General features: G+C 38.3%; 1 protein-coding gene across 5 annotated transcripts in view; it reads left to right on the top strand.

Annotated features, from left to right (window-relative positions):
- BRAF (B-Raf proto-oncogene, serine/threonine kinase) overlaps positions 1-20729 on the top strand; it is a 180039-nt gene that overhangs the window by 66562 nt on the left and 92748 nt on the right. Inside the window, exon 2 of one of the 5 annotated variants that reach the window (XM_088018584.1) lies at positions 13600-13708. The exons of the other annotated variants lie outside the window; for them this stretch is intronic. Within the exon in view, the coding sequence (XP_087874710.1) occupies positions 13634-13708 (75 nt within the window). The 5' untranslated portion in view covers positions 13600-13633. The remainder of the gene's footprint in view (positions 1-13599; positions 13709-20729) is intronic. 5 annotated transcript variants of the gene reach the window in all.

The following is a 20729-nucleotide window of genomic DNA, read 5'->3' as shown; positions in this document are numbered from 1 at the left end:
TAATCACCATACATTACATCATTAGTTTCTGATGTCTTGTTCCATGATTCATTGTTTGTGCATACCACCCAGTGCTCCATGCAGAACGTGCCCTCTTTAATACCCATCACCAAGCTAACCCATCCTCCCACCCCTCTCCCCTCTAGAACCCTCAGTTTGTTTTTCAGAGTCCATCCGTCTCTCATGGTTCATCTCCCCCTCCGATTTCCCCCCCTTCATCCTTCCCCTCCTGCTATCTTCTTCTTTTATTTTTTCTTAACATATACTGCATTATTTGTTTCAGAGGTACAGATCTGTAATTCAACAGTCTTGCACAATTCACAAAGCTCACCATAGCACATACCCTCCCCAATGTCTATCACCCAGCCACCCCATCCCTCCCACCCCCCCCCCACTCCAGCAACCCTCACTTTGTTTCCTGAGATTAAGAATTCCCCATATCAGTGAAGTCATATGATACATGTCTTTCTCTGATTGACTTATTTCGCTCAGCATAGCACCCTCCAGTTCTATCCACATCGTTGCAAATGGCAAGCTCTCATTCCTTTTGATGGCTGCATAATATTCCAGTGTGTGTATATACACACACACCACATCTTCTTTATCCATTCATCTGTTGAACATCTTGGCTCTTTCCACAGTTTGGCTATTGTGGACATTGCTGCAATAAACATCGGGGTGCACATACCCCTTCTAATCCCTACATTTGTATCTTTGCGGTAAATACGCGGTAGTGCAATTGCTGGATCGTATGGTAGCTCTATTTTCAACTTTTTGAGGAACGTCCATACTGTTTTCCAGAGTGGCTGTACCAGCTTGCATTCCCACCAACAGTGTAGGAGGGTTCCCCTTTCTCCGCATCCCCACCAACATCTGTCGTTTCCTGACTTGTTAATTTTAGCCTTTCTGACTGGTGTGAGTTGGTATCTCATTGAGGTTTTGATTTGGATTTCCCTGATGCCGAGCAATGTTGAGCACTTTTTCATGTGTCTGTTGGCCATTTGGATGTCTTCTTTGGAAAAATGTCTGTTCATGTCTTCTGCCATTTCTTGATTGGATTATTTGTTCTTTGGGTGTTGAGTTTGATAAGTTCTTTATAGATTTTGGATACTAGCCCTTTATCTGATATGTCATTTGCAAATATCTTCTCCCATTCTGTCGGTTGTCCTTTGGTTTTGTGGACTGTTTTTTTTGCTGTGCAAAAGCTTTTTATCTTGATGAAGTCCCAGTAGTTCATTTTTGCCCTTGCTTCCCTTGCCTTTGGCAATGTTTCTAGGAAGAAGTTGCTGCAGCTGACGTTGAAGAGGTTGCTGCCTGTGTTCTCCTTTAGGATTTTGATGGACTCCTGTCTCACATTTAGGTCTTTCAACCATTTGGAGTCTATTTTTGTGTGTGGTGTAAGGAAGTGGTCCAGTTTCATTCTTCATGTGGTTGTCCAATTTTATCAACACCATTTGTTGAAGAGACTTTTTTCCATTGACATTCTTTCATGCTTTGTCAAAGATTAGTTGACCATAGAGTTGAGGGTCCATTTCTGGGCTCTCTATTCTGTTCCATTGATCTATGTGTCTGTTTTTGTGCCAGTACCATACTGTCTTGATGATGACAGCTTTGTAATAGAGCTGGAAGTCCGGAATTGTGATGCCGCCAGCTTTGCTTTTCTTTTTCAACATTCCTCTGGCTATTCAAGGTCTTTCCTGGTTCCATACAAATTTTAGGATTATTTGTTCCATTTTTTTGAAAAAAGTTGATGGTATTTTGATGGGGATTGCATTGAATGTGTAGATTGCTCTAGGTAGCATTGACATCTTCACAATGTTTGTTCTTCCAATCCATGAGCATGGAACGTTTTTCCATTCCTTTGTGTCTTCCTCAATTTCTCTCATGAGTATTTTATAGTTTTCTGAGTACAGATCCTTTGCCTCTTTGGTTAGATTTATTCCTAGGTATCTTATGGTTTTGGGTGCAATTGTAAATGGGATCAACTCCTTAATTTCTCTTTCTTCTGTCTTGTTGTTGGTGTATAGGAATGCCACTGATTTCTGTGCATTGATTTTATATCCTGCCACTTTACTGAATTCCTGTATGAGTTCTAGCAGTTTGGGTCTGGAGTCTTTGGGTTTTCCACATAAAGTATATCATCTGCAAACAGTGACAGTTTGACTTCTTCTTTGCCAATTTGGATGCCTTTGATTTCTTTTTGTTGTCTGATTGCTGTGGCTAGGACTTCTAATACTATGTTGAATAGCAGTGGTGATAGTGGACATCCCTGCTGCATTCCTGACCTTAGGGGGAAAGCTCTCTGTTTTTCCCCATTGAGAATGATATTTGCTGTAGGTTTTTCATAGATGGCTTTTATGATATTGAGGTATGTACCCTCTATCCCTATACTCTGAAGAGTTTTGATCAAGAAAGGATGCTGTACTTTGTCAAATGCTTTTTCTGCATCTATTGAGAGATTCATATGATTCTTATTCTTTCTTTTGTTAATGTATTGTATCACGTTGATTGATTCGTGGATGTTGAATCAACCTTGCAGCCCAGGGACAAATCCCACTTGGTCGTGGTGAATAATCCTTTTAATGTACTGTTGGATCCTATTGGCTAGTATTTTGGTGAGAATTTTTGCATCCATGTTCATCAAGGATATTGGTCTGTAATTCTCCTTTTTGATGGGGTCTTTGTCTGGTTTTGGGATCAAGGTAATGCTGGCCTCATAAAATGAGTTTGGGAGTTTTCCTTCCATTTCTATTTTTTGGAACAGTTTCAGGAGAATAGGTATTAATTCTTCATTAAATGTTTGGTAGAATTCCCCTGGGAAGCCATCTGGCCCTGGGCTTTTGTTTGTTGGGAGATTTTTGATGACTGCTTCAATTTCCTTAGTGGTTATAGGTCTGTTCAGGTTTTCTATTTCTTCCTGGTTCAGTTTTGTTAGTTGATATATCTCTAGGAATGCATCCATTTCTTCCAGGTTATCTAATTTGCTGGCATAGAGTTGCTCATAATATGTTCTTATGATTGTTTGTATTTCTTTGGTGTTGGTTGTGATCTCTCCTCTTTCATTCATGATTTTGTTGATTTGGGTCATTTCTCTTTTCTTTTTGATAAGTCTGGCCAGGGGTTTATCAATCTTGTTAATTCTTTCAGAGAACCAGCTCCTAGTTTCGTTGATCTATTCTACTGTTCTTTTGGTTTCTAGTTCATTGATTTCTGCTCTGATCTTTATTATTTCTCTTCTCCTGCTCGGTTTAGGCTTTATTTGCTATTTTTTCTCTAGCTCCTTTAGGTGTAGGTTAGGTTGTATATTTGAGACCTTTCTTGTTTCTTGAGAAAGGCTTGTATTGCTATATACTTTCCTCTTAGGACTGCCTTTGCTGCATCCCAAAGATTTTGAACAGTTGTGTTTTCATTTTCATTGGTTTCCATGAATTTTTTTAATTCTTCTTTAATTTCCTGGTTGACCCATTCATTCTTTAGTAGGATGCTCTTTAGCCTCCATGTATTTGAGTTCTTCCCGACTTTCCTCTTGTGATTGAGTTCTAGTTTCAAAGCATTGTGGTCTGAAAATTTGCAGGGAATGATCCCAATCTTTTTGTACCGGTTGAGACCTGGTTTGTGACCTAGGATGTGATCTATTCTGGAGAGTGTTCCATGGGCACTAGAGAAGAATGTGTATTCCGTTGCTTTGGGATGGAATGTTCTGAATATGTCTGTAAAGTCTATTTGGTCAAGTGTGTCATTTAAAGTCTTTATTTCCTTGATCTTTTGCCTAGATGATTTGTCCATTTCAGTGAGGGAGGTGTCACAGTCCCCCACTATTTTTGCATTGTTGTCAATGTGTTTCTTTGCTTTTGTTATTAATTGCCTCATATAATTGGCTGCTCCCATGTTAGGGGCATAGATGTTTACAATTGTTAGAGCTTCTTGTTGGATAGACCCTTAAGTAGGATATAGTCTCCTTCCTTATCTCTTATTACAGTCTTTGGTTTAAAATCTAATTTGTCTGATATAAGGATTGCCACCTCAGCTTTCTTTTGGTGTCCGTTAGCATGGTAAATGGTTTTCTACCCGTTCAGTTTCAATGTGGGGGTGTCTTTGGGTCTAAAATGAGTCTCTTGCAGACAGCATATCAATGGGTCTTGTTTTTTAATCCAATCTGAAAGCCTGTGTCTTTTGATTGGGGCGTTGAGCCCATTTACATTCAGGGTAACTATTGAAAGATATGAATTTAGTGCCATTGTATTGACTGTAAGGTGACTGTTAACTGTATATTGTCTGTGTTCCTTTCTGGTCTGTGTTGCTTTTAGGCTCTCTCTTTGCTTAGAGGACCCCTTTCAATATTTCTTGTAGGGCTGGTTTGGTGTTCACAGATTCCTTTAGTTTTTGTTTGTCCTGGAAGCTTTTTATCTCTTCTTCTATTTTCAATGACAGCCTAGTTGGATATAGTATTCTTGGCTGCATGTTTTTCTCATTTAGTGCTCCGAATATATCATGCCAGTCCTTTCTGGCCTGCCAGGTCTCTGTGGATAGGTCTGTTGCCAGTCTAATGTTTCTACCATTGTAGGTTACATATCTCTTCTCCCGAGCTGCTTTCAGGATTTTCTCTTTGTCTCTGAGACTCGTAAGTTTTACTATTAGATGTCAGGGTGTTGACCTATTTTTATTGATTTTGAGAGGGGTTCTCTGTGCCTCCTGGATTTTGATGCCTCTTTTCTTCCCCACATTAGGGAAGTTCTCTGCTATAATTTGCTCCAGTATTACTTCTGCCCCCATCTCTCTTTCTTCTTCTTCTGGGATCCCAATTATTCTAATGTCATTTTGTCTTATGGTATCGGTTATCTCTTGAATTCTGCCCTCGTGATCCAGTAGTTGTTTATCTCTCTTTTTCTCAGCTGCTTTATTTTCCATCATTTGGTCTTCTATATCGCTGATTCTCTCTTCTGCCTCATTTATCCTAGCAGTTAGTGCCCCCATTTTTGATTGCACCTCATTAATAGCCTTTTTGAGTTCGACTTGGTTAGTTTTTAGTTCTTTATTTCTCCAGAAAGGGTTTCTGTAATAACTTCCATGCTTTTTTCAAGCCCAGCTAGTATCTTTAAAATCATGATTCTGAACTCTAGGTCTGACATCGTACTAATGTCCTTAATGAGTAGGTCCCTGGCAGTTGGTACTACCTCCTGTTCTTTTTGTTGAGGTTATTTTTTCCATCTTGTCATTTTGTCCAGAAGAGAATAGATGAATGAGAGAACAAAATGCTAACAGGGTAACAAAGTCCCCAGAAAATATACTCTAAACAAATCAGAAAAGACCTGAAGCTGGGGGAAAAGAAAGGGAAAGAAAGAAAATAGAAAAGAAAAAAAAAAAAGAAAAAGATAAAAAGAAACAAAAACAGAACCAACAAAAAAAGAATATGATCAAATATGATCAGGCTGGTGCATAGATCAGTGCCACACACTAGATCTTGGGTACATTTTGGTCTGTTAGAAGAAAGTGCCTCCCAAAATTTTAAAGAAAAAAAAAGTTATATATGTACAAAAATAAGAGTTGATACGATGAAGGGATGGAATATGACTGTAAAGATGAAAATTATAAAAAATTTTATAAAAGGAATTGATAAGAAGTTGTTTGAAAAAAGAAAAGAGAATTCAAAAAAAAAAGAATGTGATTAGGCAGAGACTAGAACAAAGCCATACACTAGAGATTTAGGGTATATTTTGATCTGTTAGAAGAAACTGTATCTCAAAATTTTAAAGAGAGAACAACTTATATATATATATATGCCAAAAATAAGAGTAACTGCTATGAAAGGATAAAATATGACTCTAAAAATGAAAAATAAAAAATTTTTAAAAAGGGATTGATAAGATGTTGGTTGAAAAAGGGAAAAAGAAAAATTTTTTAAAAAGGCAGTTAAAAATTAACTTTGAAAGACTAAAGAATCATGGTAAAAAAGCCATGGATTCTATGTGCAGTATTCCCCTAGCGCTGGAGTTCTGCCGTTCTCATTGATCAGTATACTTGGTCTTGGCTGGCGATTCTTGCTGATCTTCTCGGGGAGGGGCCTGTTGCGTTGTTTCCTAAATGTCTTTGCCGGAGGCGGAACTGCCCCGCCATTGCTGGGTCTGGGCTAAGTAATCTGCTCAGAGCTTTAGTTCCCTGCAAATTTTTGGTACAGCTTTGGAGGACGAGAGTGAAAATGGTGGCCTCCCAATCTCCACCCCCGAGGAGAAGAGAACTCGGGGCCCCACTCCTCAGTGAGCCCCCAGAGAAAAGCAGTCAATCACTCCCGTCTCCCTGGTCTCCGGCCACACTCCGTGCTCACCTGGCCTGTGACCGAGCGTTTCTATCTCTGGCACCCAACTTGGTGTGGAGTCTCCAAACCTGGCAGATCCCTGCGGTGCGCTCCCACGCCTCTCCTCCCAGGGGAGGAAAGGGAGTCTTTCCGGATCTGCCGCTTGTTGGGTCCCTGCTGGAGGAGCAGTGGCCTGACTGTGTCACCGATCACAGTTTATGGCAACCCCAAGCTGGGAGCCCACGCCTCGGCTCCGTCTCTACAGCCCGCTTCCCCGCTCCAATACCTGGGAGCTCTGCCGCACTCAGGCACCCCCGGTGTTTCTGTGACCCCAAGGGTCCTGAGACCACACTGTCCTGCGAGGGTTCCACCCCTTGCTTAGCCACTGGAGCGACGTCTCTCAGCGGAGCCAACTTCTGAAAGTTCCGATTTTGTGCTCTGTGGCTCTATCACTTGTTCAGAAGCGGCCCGACAGAGGCCCCCTCCCCCGCCGTCTATCCTCCCAAATAACGCCTCCAATTCACTTCTGTGCAAGTCCTACCTTCCAGAAAGTAGTCACTTTTCTGTTCAGAGAGTTGCTGGTATTCTTTTCTTCTATCTCCTGTTGAGTTCCTAGGTGTTCAGAATGGTTTGATCCCTATCCAGCTGAATTCCTGAGACCAGACGAAATCCAGGTCTCCTACTTCTCCACCATCTTGCTCCAGAGCCTATTTTTAAAATTTTTTACTGACATATAGTTGACACACAGTGTTACATTAGTTTCAGGTGTACAACATAGTGATTCAACAACTCTGTTACGCTTGCTCACCACAGGTGTAGCTACCATCTGTCAACATACAATGCGTTCCAGTACCATTGACTGTCTGCTCTGTGCTGTACCTTTTATCCCCATGACTTATTCCATAACTGGAAGCCCATACCTCCTACTTCTCTTTACCAGTTTTGCCCACCACCCACCCCCACTCTTCTGACAACCATCAGTTCTCTGTATTTATGGGTCTATTTCTGCTTTTTCGTTTGTTCATTTGTTTAGTTTTTAGATTCTACATATAAGTGAAATCATGGTATTTGTTTTTCTCTGACTTATTTCACTTAGCATAACACCCTCTAGGTATTTAGAACTCTTGTTAAATGAATTTTGAACCTCCTAGATATGCTCTTAACATATCAACTTTTTACTTGTATCATCCATCTCAGTTTTTTGTTTTGTTTTGCTCTATTTCTCTGGAATTTTCTTTACCTTTAGTTTTTCTTTATATTACAGATTGCTACCATGGTCTTTACCAATGCTCATTCTGTTATTTACCCTTTCTAAAATGTTTTCTGATAACAGTATTTCCACTTTCTCCTTGCCTAGTCATTCTGTTTGTTCACAGTGATCTTTCTCTTTCCTTCTGTTGGATTTTCCTGGTGTCTTGTGATTCTTTTCTCTCTCTCTCTAAAAAGACAGAGACTGACTTTATTAATTCATTAATTAATTTATTTATTTAAAGTAGGCTTCATGCCCAACATGGGGCTTGAACTCAGGACCCTGAGATCAAGAGTCACATGCTCTGCTGACTGAACCAGCCAGGTGCCCTTCTTTTTTTTTATTGAGATATAATGGACATATTATATTGGTTTTAAGTATACAATATGATTTGCTATTTGTATAGAGAAATCATCACCACAGTAAGTCTAGTTAATGTCTGTCACCATACATGGTCACAGTTTTTTTTCTTGTGATGAGAACTCTTAAGATTTAATCTCTTAGAAATTTTCAAATATATAATACAATATTAACTGTAGTCACCATGCTGTTCATATCTTGTGGTTCTTGACTGTCTATGCATATTCATGAATAAAGGACTAAGTTGATTAGAGTAGAGAGTTTTGCAGTTATATAGGTCTAGGCTTTTCTAAATGGGAAGTCTGACTGTGAGTTCTCTTTAAGTTTTGTGTATTCATTGGTTGGTTTTTTTCTAGAGCACAGGGATTGGAGTTGGCAGGTTTAGGGCTACCCCCTAATTATAAATGTAAGGACAGCTTTTAGCATGGAAGGAGCTAACCAACTCACCACCTCAATTTCCTTCTTCATTCTCTCCTTCCTTCCTTTTTCAAGCATGCAAGAAATGTATAGAGTATAATAATGTTGATTATCCACGTACCTATAACCCAGTTTTGTTCAATTAAGTCTTTCATCCTATTACAGACACAGATAAAGCGTGATAAACCTTATAGACCATCAGAGGTAATCAGAGCTTATCCTTTGATCCTATTCCCTGCCCTCTTCATCTTCAGAGGTACCCATTATCCTGAATTTAGTGTTTATCATACCCATGCATGCTTCTAATTTTTTTTTTAATTTTTTAAATTTATGGGCCCAGCACGCTTCCACTGCGCAACTCTGCTCTAAAGTTTTTTTAATTTAAATTCAGTTTAGTTAAGGGGCGCCTGGGTGGTTCAGTTGGTTGAGCATCCCACTCTTGATTTTAGCTCGGGTCATGATCTTGGGGTTGTGGGATCAGGACCCACATCTGGCTCTTTGCTCAGCACAGTATCTGTTTGTCCCTCTCCCTGCTCCACCTCCCCATCCCACACCACCTCCACTCACACTCACTCTCCCTCAAATAAATAAATAAAACCTTTAAGTAAATAAATAAATTCATTCAATTTAGTTAACATATAGTGTATTATTAGTTTCGGAGTAGAATTTAGTGATTCATCAGTTGCATATAATGGCCAGTGCTCATCACATCACCTTCCTTAATGCCCATCACCCAATTACCCCATTTCCCACCCACCTCCACTCACTTCTAAATTTTTGCCATGAGTATATATCCATAAACAATATTAATTGCATATTTTAAAGCTGTATATATCTTGGAACTTGATTTTTTTCATTCAGTGTTGTGTTTTTGAGATGTATCCATGTTGATATATTTAGCTCTAGTTCCTCATTTTGATTTATATATAGTATTCCATTTTACATTTTTTTTTTTGTTCATTTTTCTCTTAGGGAGTATTTTAGTTCTAGTATTTTGCTGTTATAAACGTTACTGCAATGAATACTTCTTGTACATTTGTTAATATTATAATAGTTAGATGATAGCATAATGCCTATCTTCAGCTTAATGGGATATTTCCAGTTTACTCTCATGCATTTATATTACATCCACATGTAGAATAGAAAAGCACCTATTGCTGTATATGGTTAGACCTAAATTTTTTGCCAGTCTCATGGGTGTGAAATGATTTCTTATTTTAATTTGTGTTTCTTTGATTACTAATAAGGTCATTTATTTTTTTAAAAGATTTTATTTATTTGAGAGAGAGAGCATGAGCAGGAGGAAAAGCAGAGGGAGAGGGAGAAGCAGACTCCCCACGGAGCAGGGAGGCTGACGTGGGGCAGTCGCTTAACCGACTGAGGCACCCAGGGCCCCAGTGAGGTCATTTATTTTATCATGTGTCTGTTGGATAGTCTAAATTCTCTTTAGTTCAACTACCTATTCACAAATCCTTTGCCCATTTTTCTTTTGGATTATTTGACATTTTCCATAAGGATAGCCAGTAACCCCAGCATTATTTATTATATGGTCCATGATACATGGATAGTCTTACTGTATATATGGTACAGTCTTACTCTCATTATTTAAAATAGCTAAAAGGCTATCATTTTACAGTGCTTTCATAAGAATTTTAGAATCAGTTTGCCAAATTCCATGAGGGAAAAAAAATCTCAGGATTTTGTTTATTGTCTTGCACTAAATTAATTTGCAGAAATTTGAGATTATTATGATATTGAGTCTTCACACTAAAGAACATTTATGTTAGTCTCTGTCACATGAAGGTTTGGGGCATGTACATACACACATGCATCACATGGCATAAATGTGAAGTAAGATTTAGTGGGAAACAGTAAGTTGCAGAGCACCACACTCCCCTGAGCTCTATTATCTTCACATAGATGTGTACTGAGAGTAGACATAACTAGAATATGCCAGTAATTGGAACTTTGAGATTGATGAAATGGCCTTATTAGAATGGGGAGCTCTTTGTCTCTTTCATCAGTCTTTTCTTGCATTGAGTAAACTCACACCTGTTGATAGGCTACTGAGAGGATGAAATTAACCTGCGGAGTCCTCTGAGTTTCTCTTCTCAATCTTCTTTTACGCATTTGCATATTATTTTCCTGTTCCCTGCACAAAGGTCTTGCAAATCTTTTATTACATTTATTCCTAGGGGCTCCAGGCTGGCTCAGTGGTGGAGCATGTGACTCTTGATCTTGGGGTTGTGAGTTTGAGCCCCACATTGGGTGTAGAGATTACTTAAAAATAAATAATCTTTAAAAAAAAAAAGGATTAGGGGTGCCTGGGTGGCTCAGTCAGTTAAGTGGCTGCCTTCAGCTCAGGTCATGATCCCAGGGTGCTGGGATCAAGTCCTGCATCGGTCACCTTGCTCAGCAGGGAGCCTGCTTCTCCCCTGCCAGCCGTTCCCCCTGCTTGTGCTTGCTCTCTATCTCTCTCTCTCACTTTCTCTGTGTCAAATAAATAAAATCTTAAAGGATTTATCCCTAGATTCTTTATGGTTTTTGTTGTTATTGTGAAGGGCATCTTTTAATTTGTTTGTTTAGATAAATAATTTATTTAAATTTATAAATAAATATTTATTTATTTACTTTAAAGAGGGAGGTGGGGAAAGGGAGAGGAAGAATGAGACTCTTAAGCAGGCTCCACGCTTAGCGCAGAGCCCAACGCGGAGTTAGATCTCACAACCCTGAGATCATGACCTGGGCCGAAATCAGGAGTCAGATGCTTAACCAGCTCAGCCACCCAGGCACCCCAAAGGGCATCTTTTTTTAATTGGGTCTGGCTGATGCATTGGAATACTATATAACGTTTGTATCCTTGATCTTATATACAGCCATCCTGCTAAACTAACTCTTATATTAGTCTTTATAGATACTAGTTATTAGCCCTAATGGTTTCCAGGTTCTCTTTAGTTTTTCTATTATAGCATGTTTCCTACAAATAAATTTTTATCTCTACTGTTGCAATTTTTGTGTCCTTTTTCATATCTTCTTTCCACACTATTAACTATAACTTTCTCTATATAATATAGTGATAACAGGTACCTTTGTCTTATGCCTGACCTTTTACTGTGATATTTTGCTTCAGGTTTTTTTCTTTTTTTTTTTTTAATTAACATATAATGTATTATTTGTTTCAGGGGTACAGGTCTGTGATTCATCAGTCTTACACAGTTCACAGCACTCACCATTGAACTTACCCTCCCCAATATCCATCACTCAGCCACCCCATCCCTCCCACCCGCTCTGCTCCAGCAACCCTGTTTTGTTTCCTGAGATTAAGAGTCTCTTATGGTGTGGCGCCTGGGTGGCTCAGTCGTTAAGCATCTGCCTTTGGCTTAGGTCATGATCCCAGGGTCCTGGGATCGAGCCCCACATCGGGCTCCCTGCTCCGTGGGAGGCCTGCCTCTCCCTCTCCCACTCGCCCTGCTTGTGTTCCCTCTCTTGCTATCTCTCTCTCTGTCAAATAAATAAATAAAATCTTTAAAAAAAAAAAAAAGAGTCTCTTACGGTTTGTCTCCCTCTCTGGTTTCATCTTGTTTCATTTTTTCCTCCCTTCCCCTAGGATCCTCTGTCTTGTTTCTCAAATTCCTCATATCAGTGAGATCATACGATACTTGCCTTTCTCTGATTGACTTACTTCGCTTAGCATAATACCCTCTAGTTCCATCCACATTGTTGTGAATGGCAAGGTTTCATTTTTTTGATGGTTGCATAATATTCCATTGTATATATATATATACCACATCTTCTTTATCCATTCATCTGTTGATGGACATCTAGGCTCTTTCCATAGTTTGGCTATTGTGGACATTGCTCCTATAAACATTGGTGTGCATGTGCCCCTTCAGATCACCAAATTTGTATCGTTGGGGTAAATACCCGGTAGTGCAATTGCTGGGTCATAGGGTTTGCTGCAGGTTTCTTATAGATATGCTGTATTAAGTTAAAAGATCCCTAAATCTAATATTTCAAGATTTTTAAAATAAGTGGATATTGAACTTTTCAAAATATATTCAAATTTTGTTACTGATTTCTAAATTAATTGTATCATAGTAAAGGAATATGGTTTGGCTGATAATACTTTTCTGTAGTTATGAAACATGTTTTATGGCCTGGAATGTAGCTGGTACATAGAGGTAAAAAGGAAGAATAACAAAACTTGGTCACTTCTATAGAAGTCAGAAAATCAAGAAAAAGCAGTGTAAGTGGAAAACACACAATAAGATGGTAGAAATAAATCAGCTTTACGAAATAAATCAAATTTATGAAAATGTAAGTGAACCAAATTGTCTAATTAAAACACCAACAGATATGTTTAAAAGAAAACAAGCTAGCAAAAAGAACTATGCATAATTCATTTACAGTAGACACACAGTGGTTGAAAGTAAAAAGATGAGGGGCACCTAGGTGGCTCAGTTGCTTAAGTGTCTCACTCTTGATCTTGGCTCAGGTCTTGATCTCAGTGTTGTGAGTTCAAGCCCCATGCCTAGCATGGAGCCTACTTAATTAAAAAAATAATAATAATAAGGTGAAAAGATGAGAAAGGACGTATCAGGCAAATAGTGGTAGAATGCTGGTGTAGGTAGGTTTGTATCATAAAATAGACTTTAAGAGAAAAAGCATTGTTGGGAAGAATTAAAGGAAAAAGAAATAAAAAGTTTGGAGAAAAACTCAAATTTACAGAAAAGTGGAAATAATATCACAATGAACACTTACGTAGATATTATCTATACTGCCTAGCTTCAACAGTTATTAACATTTTGCTAGATTTATAGGTCCTGGAAAATTATTTTACCTGTCTAAAATATATTTAGGGAGATTAACAATTCCATAATTGCATGAAGTCCATGTTTAAATTTCCACAGTTATCCTAAGAATGTTTTTTATGACTATCCTCCATCCTTGAACTAAGATCTCCTTTTTGTGCATGCATTGAATTAGTTGTTGACTTTTAGTAGTTGTTATCTTAGAGTCTTCAACTGACCACCTGCCATTTTGTTTCCCATGACATGATTTATTACACTTGTCCTGCAATGTCCCACATTTTGGATTTCTCTGGTTGTCATGGCTTTGACTTTCAAAGAGAAAGGTAAATGTCTTAATGAATGTCCCACATTTTCTCTTTTCCTGATTATTTCATTGTGGTGTTTTTAGCATATTTTTTTATCCTGGATATTTCTTCTAAATTAGAAGTTAAGTATAAAAGTTTGATTTGATTCTATATAATGTTTTGCAGGTATACTTCATGGGTGATAGATAATGTGTCATTTATGTTGCATCACATTAAGAGGCACTTGTCGGATTGTCCCTCTATTAATGATTCAAAGCCACATCTCCTTGTAAAGGTGTGTGTTTCCCTTTGTCTTTAATCTGCAGAAATGCTTTGACACTATATGAGTATTCTTGTTCTTTTCATCTAATGGTTTTAGCCTCCCGTGATCCTTTCCTGAATCAGTGATTTTATATTAGCTGGCTTTTTTTTTTTTTTTTGTAAAGAGAGCTTCTCACATCAAATGGGAATAAGTAGAATTTTTCCCCCAAAAAGGCAAGATAAATACATAATTCTTTTCCAGTAATGTTTAGTTTTCTAAAGATGTAATAGTCACCTACACTGGTGGCAAATGTCACCCAAAACACACTTCTTACTTTTATGAACTTTTAAAAAACTTACTTTTATGAGAGTTTTTACTTTATGTATGCAATCTGTTGTAATTAATTATAGTTTTTACTCTTTTTGCTGATAATCTTCTAAATTTGGCCAGTAAGAGTCCCTTTAAACTGACTCCTGTGTTGTTTTGACATCTGTCTGGCACACGAGATGTTCCAGGATCCCTCTTCTTGAATAATAGGTGGGTCTTAGAATGCTTTAGTGCTGGCCGTTTCCCCCCAGTAGTTGTTATCATTGTTTTTGTTGTTTTATATAGTTTATGCTTATTTAGATTTACACTTGTGTTTATTAATTTCTAGGTTCCCCATTTATATTAGTTTCCTGTGGTTGCTGTATCAAATGACCACAAACCTGGTGTTTTATAATACCACAACTTATTCTCTTAATAATTCTGAAGGTCTGAGGTCCGAAGTGGGTTTCACTGGGCCAAAATCAAGGTGTCAAAAGACTGTTCTCCCTCCGGAACACATATCCCTACCTTTTCCAGCTTCTAGAACTGCATTCCTTAGATTCCTTGATTCATGGTCCCTTCTTTCAACTTCAGGGCCAGCAGTGTAGCATCTTCAGCTCTCTCTGGTTTATCTTCATGTTTACCTTATCCTCTGTAACAAAATCTCCCTCCAATTCCATTTTATAAGGATGCGTGTAGTAACATTTATGGCCCATCCAAGATAATCTACTCTAACTCAAGATACTTAATTGCAAAGAAAGAAAAGGAAAGGAAAGAAAGAAGAAAGAAAGAAAGAGAAAGAAAGAAGAAACTTCATTACATCTGCAAAATTCTTTTTGTCATATAAGGTAACATAGGTTCTGGGGTTTAGAATGTAGATATTTTGGGGGCTGTTGATCAGTCTAACATGCCCATACCATTCTTCTACATTATTCTGGGTTCAGTTTCCCTTTTCTAGGTTGTCAGCTGTTTTCATTTGTATCTTGAAGTCATTTCATTATCCTCTGGCTTCTTTTACTGTTAAGAAATATGCTATCTAGGGGCGCCTCGGTGGCTCAGTTGTTAAGCATCTGCCTTCGGCTCAGGTCATGACCCTAGGGCCCTGGGATCGAGCCCCATATTGGGCTGTATGCTCAGCGGGAAGCCTGCTTCTCCCTCTCCCACTCCCCCTGCTTGTGTTCTCTCTCTCACTGCGTCTCTCTCTGTCAACCACATTGAGATACCACCTTACACCAGTTAGAATGGCAAAAATTGACAAGGCAAGAAACAACAAATGTTGGAGAGGTTGTGGAGAAAGGGGAACCCTCTTACGCTGTTGGTGGGAATGCAATTTGGTAAAGCCACTTTGGAAAACAGTAGGGAGCTGCCTCAAAAAATTAAAAATAGAGGCTACCCTATGACCCAGCAGTTGCACTACTGGGCATTTACCCCAAAGACACAGATGTAGTGAAAAGAAGGGCCATATGCACCCCAATGTGCATAGCAGCAATGTCTGCAATAACCAAACTGTGGAAAGAGCTGAGATGCCCTTCAACAGATGAATGGATAAAAAAGATGTGGTCCATATATACAATGGAATATTACTCAGCCATCAGAAAGGATGAATACCCAACTTTTGCATCAACACGGATGGGACTGGAGGAGATTATGCTAAGTGAAGTAAGTCAAGCAGAGAAAGTCAATTATCATATGGTTTCACTTATTTGTGAACATAAGGAATAGCATGGAGGACATTGGGAGAAGGAAGGGAAAAATGAAGGGGGGGAATCGGAGGGAGAGACGAACCATGAGAGACTATGGACTCTGAGAAACAAACGAGGGTTGGGTGCCCGGGTGGCTCAGTCGTTAAGTGTCTGCCTTCGGCTCAGGTCATGTTCCCGGGGTCCTGGGATCGAGTCCCGCATCAGGCTCCCTGCTCCTTGGGAGCCTGCTTCTCCCTCTGCCTCTCTCTCTCTCTCTCTCTCTGTCATGAATAAATAAATAAAATCTTTAAAAAAAAAAAGAAAAAAGAAACAAACGAGGGTTCTAGAGGAGAGGGGGTGTGGGGGGATGGGTTAGCCCGGTGAGAGGTATTAAGGAGGGCACATACTGCATGGAGCACTGGGTGTTATATGAAAACAATGAATGTGGATCTCTACATCAAAAACTAATGATGTACTGTATGGTGACTAACAACATAATAAAATTAAAAAAATATATATCTAATTTATTTTTCTTTTCTCTCTGGTTGACTTTTTTTTTTTTTTAAGATTTTATTTATCCATTTCACAGAGAGAGGGAACACAAGCAGGGGGAGTGGGAGAGGGAGAAGCAGGCTTCCCGCTGAGCAGGGAGCCCGATGTGGGGCTTGATCCCAGGACCCTGGGACCATGACCTGAGCTGAAGGCAGATGCCTAACGACTGAGCCACCCAAGCGCCCCTCTCTCTGGTTGACTTTAAGAACTTTTATGCACTTTGACTTCAACCTGTATAGTTGTGGATTTAGTTTTATCTGTCATGGCCAAGACACAGGACTCATTGTGCTACTCTTGAGTAATTTTTATTTTCAACTGTTTTGGAAAATTACAGGCATCCTTTCTTCAGATATCTCTCCCATTGTCTGTTTAACTTCTGGATTTACTAACTCTATTCTTTGTCTTTCATATCTCCCATTCATTTTTCTCTGCCTTTTGGCTAATTTTCTCTGAATCCTCTTCTAGTTCTTTAAATCTTTCTTTAGTTCTAATCTTTTTACTTCAACTGAAATTTTATTTTAATGACTATATGATTACAATTTCAGGTCTTTATCATTTCCTCATGCTTCCTTTTTATATGTGCTGTCTTTAAGCTTGGAGATATTCTAGAATTATCTCAATAGAAACTTCCTTTTATATTTTGGTCTGTGATTTATTAGCTTTGATTTCTTTCTCAAGCTGCTGGTGTATTTTTTTTTTTTATTTTAGAGGAGTTATTTAGAATCTTTTTCACTGAGTGATGGTCTAGCCTTCTTGCTTACAGTACCATAATTCTTGTAGCAGTTCTTCTGAAACTTTAGGACCATGTCTCTCTTTTTGAATTATTTATTTAAAATTTTTTATCTTTGGTAATAGTCATTTTTTTTTTGGCATCTATAATCTGTAATTTTCTCCTTTGATCTGTTAAGGTATGACTTTACTGGATTCCTGATGAATGACTAGCATTAATTTGAGAGAAAGAGCAAGAGGGAGAGTTGGGGGAAGGGAGAGGGAGAAGGAAAACAGTTTTTCTATCCAAAGTGCCTGGGTGGCTCAGTCGGTTAAGGTCCGACTCTTTTTTTTTTAATTTTTTTAATTTTATTAGGTTATGTTAGTCACCATATAATACATCATTAGTTTCTGATGTGGTGAAATGTCCGACTCTTGATTTCAGCTCAGGTCATGATCTCAGGGTTGTGAGATCGAGCCCCCTCCCGTCGGGCTCCGTGCTGAGCGTGGAGCCTGCTTAAGATTCTCTCTCCTCCTCTCCTTCTGCAGCAGCCTCCCTCTGCCCCTCTCTCTCCCTCTGCCTCCCCCTCCCTCTCTCTCTCTCTTTAAAAAAAAATTTTTTTTTCTATCCTCACATGTTGGATTATTGTGGTTTTCTTTTTCTTTCTGTATTATCTATGTCAAGTTTGGACATCTAGATTTTGCTAGTCTCATAAAATGAATTTGGAAGATTTTTTTATATGCTATCATGTACTAATAATTGTTACTATATTTTCTTTAAAGGTTTGAATGAAACCAATCGTATAATAATCTGGACTTGATGCCTTTTTATTGGGAGGAAGGAAGCCGGTGGCTATAGTTTTTTGTACCATTGTTTGCCTATAGTTCCTTCCCTAGTAGTTTGTCTGAATTTATATTTTAACATAGGCATCTTCTGAGGTAGGCTTTTAAAAAAATATATTTTTAGGGGGAGGGAATTTTGCCATTTGTAAAGTCACTGAAATGATCACTTGTTTACTAAAATTACCTGGTTTTAATTGCTGTGGTCCACTGAAGAGATCAAAACAGGACAGGAAGTCTAGTACCTTTCTTGAATGTTTTTGTTTTTGTTTTTAATTCTTTCATTTCCCTTTTAGGATTGTTGAAACAGATTTTCTTCATTTTTTCTAAGAAGCCATGTTAAGGCCAAAACTATCTCCTTTTAGTTTTACAATATCCTATTCTACTTAAAAAAAACAACAAAAGTATTTATTTTTGGAGACAGCACATGGGTGCTCACACGCATGCACAGCAAGGGGTGGGGGGTGCAGAGGAAGAAAGAGAATCCCAAGGAGACCCCCCCCACACACTCAGCACAGAGCCGGTTGCACTGCTCTATCTCAGGATCCTGAGATCATGACTTGAGCCAAAATCAAGAGTCAGATGCTTAACTGACAGAGCCACCTAGGCGCCCCTTTATCCTGTTTTTTAATATATTTCTATTTTATAAGTATCATCAAAGTTCTTTCTCTTACTCTTCTGGGGAAATCTGAAAGAATTTTTTGTCCCAGACTCATCATCTTTAATTTCAACGAGGGCTTGTAGTGATTTTTCTTCATTTTTTGGATATAAAATTACTTTTGTTTGGGAAGATAAGAAATCTTATGTCTGGACATTCTGGTGTGGCCCTGCCCTACATCACCAAACCAATCATTTTCTGCTGCCCAGCAAAAAATTTTTATTCTAATGAGTTTTAATCAGCTCCGTTCCCTCATTTTCCTCATACTCATTCTCCTTTGCTAATCCAATTTTTTTTTCCTTTCTCTCTCCCATCCCCTGGGGGAGTGGTTCTTTACCCTTACTGCACATGATTTTTATCTAAGGAGCTTTAAAAAGGGGGAAGTTGCTGTGGGTTATAAAGTCTTCAACTTGCTGGACTGGAAAGAATCACTGAACTAGGATTAATTTTTTTCTCTCTTACCCTATTCTAAAGACAGCTTGAATCTTAACTTCAGCACTGATTGAATACCTGTTTATGACTACGACTCAAAATAAGTGATGAGGAGACAAAAGAAGAATAGAACATGTTTCTGATCTCAAAGCAGCTAGTAGATATGAAAAACATAAGCAATTTTAGGATATCAAAATTCTTATTATAAAGCTGTTCTGCCTGGGTGGTCAATGAACTCATCATAGAAGGAGGTTATCATTTTCTGAGATGAAGAGACTGGGAAAAATAAATTTTGGGAGGGTTGTGGGGTAGATCATAAGTTAGTCTTTGAACATGTTAAGTTTGAGATGTCTATTCATTGTCTTAGTAGAGATGTTCAGTAGGCAGTTGGACAAAAAGAGTCTGGAGTTGAGGGGACAGAGCTGGATTTAAAAATTTGGGCTTCATCGGTCCATATTTGGCATATAAAGCCATAAGATTGGATGAGATCACCTGGGGAGTTAAGTATAGCTAGAGAAAAGAAGACATCTAGTGCTTTTGGAGGGATATGAGAAATTAGCCATGGAGTCATAAAGGAAGATGTTGCAATATCTGACCATAGAAAGAGAAGGAAACTTCTCTCATTGCTTCTCAAGTTTTAATATAAATCATTTTGTTAAAGCTCAGTACGTCTGAGATGGGGCCTGAGATTCTGCTACTCTAGCATCCTTCCAGGAGATTATGCTGCTGCTGGTCTATAGACCACACTTTGAGTAGCAAGACTTTGTATGACAAATGAGACATAAAATGAAAAACAAAAAAGACTGCAACATTTGGAGGGGGATAAGGATTAATATATAAAATATCTAGAACAAAAGATATCTATACAACAAGAAAAAAATAGAATAAAAAATGTGGATAGGGAATTTTTCAACAAGAAATGTAAATGTCCAATGAACATGAAAAATGTTCAGTTTTCTGGGAAATAGAAATTGAAACAACAAGATCACCTTTTCCCCTTCAAATTGGCAAAAGTTTCAAAGTTTGATAATACCCAGTATTGATGGGATACCCTCCTAATGGGAGTTTGACTTAGTACTTTTTTCTTTTGGAAGACCCTTTGACACATTTATTACATTTTTTAATGCACATAACTTTCAATTCAGGAATCCTGTGCCTTGATATCTAAAAGGGAAACTTGTACTTTTGCCCAGAAAGGCAGCTCAGAACTATTCATTGAAGCATTGTTTGAAGTTGAGAAAAATGGAATAATCTATATGTCCTCTAGTAAGGGAATTATTAAATAAACCGATGGTCCTGAAACGCCCTTGTTCATCTATCTATTCCCTCTTGTACATTTTTTAATTATCTCACATTTTTAAATTATAGCAGTAGTTTAAAGGGCCATAATTTCTAGTGTGTATTGTATTTATGCTGTTCATCTTTGGTTTAGATCATGCAACTCGTAGAGTATCTAGCATATTGTGTAATTTGCAAAGCACGTTCTCTAACCAGATAAATTGGACTCAGTCTTAATCAGGGAAAAAAAACTGACTTATCTTAAACATGTAATATGTGCCTGTACTATAACCACCTGACTTCTGAATTCTAGGCTGGCTGGATGGCTAAATGGATGAGGCTTAGAACCCTGCCAAGAATTTGTTTCATTGATAAAGGCCTGATTTTAATCGCTTCCCCCTTCCCCCTCAACATACACACCTTGCTTTCTCTCAAGGGATTTTTACCTGTTGTTTGTTAGGTACTTTGAAGTTTGTACATCTCAGAATAGTGTACCTTAGTAGGGTCTGAGATGGATAAGAATTTTGCCTTTCTTGAAGAGAGTGGAGAATTACAATGTGGTGATTTTATTTATTTTTTTTAAAGATTTTATTTATTT

This window comes from Eumetopias jubatus, unplaced genomic scaffold, assembly GCF_037043125.1.
Source record: "Eumetopias jubatus isolate StellerSeaLion01/CBP00866 unplaced genomic scaffold, mEumJub1_p1.0 scaffold_14, whole genome shotgun sequence".
Taxonomy (NCBI): Eukaryota; Metazoa; Chordata; class Mammalia; order Carnivora; family Otariidae; genus Eumetopias; species Eumetopias jubatus.
Note: the sequence above shows the minus strand (reverse complement) of the source record. Positions and strands in the feature narration are given on the sequence as shown.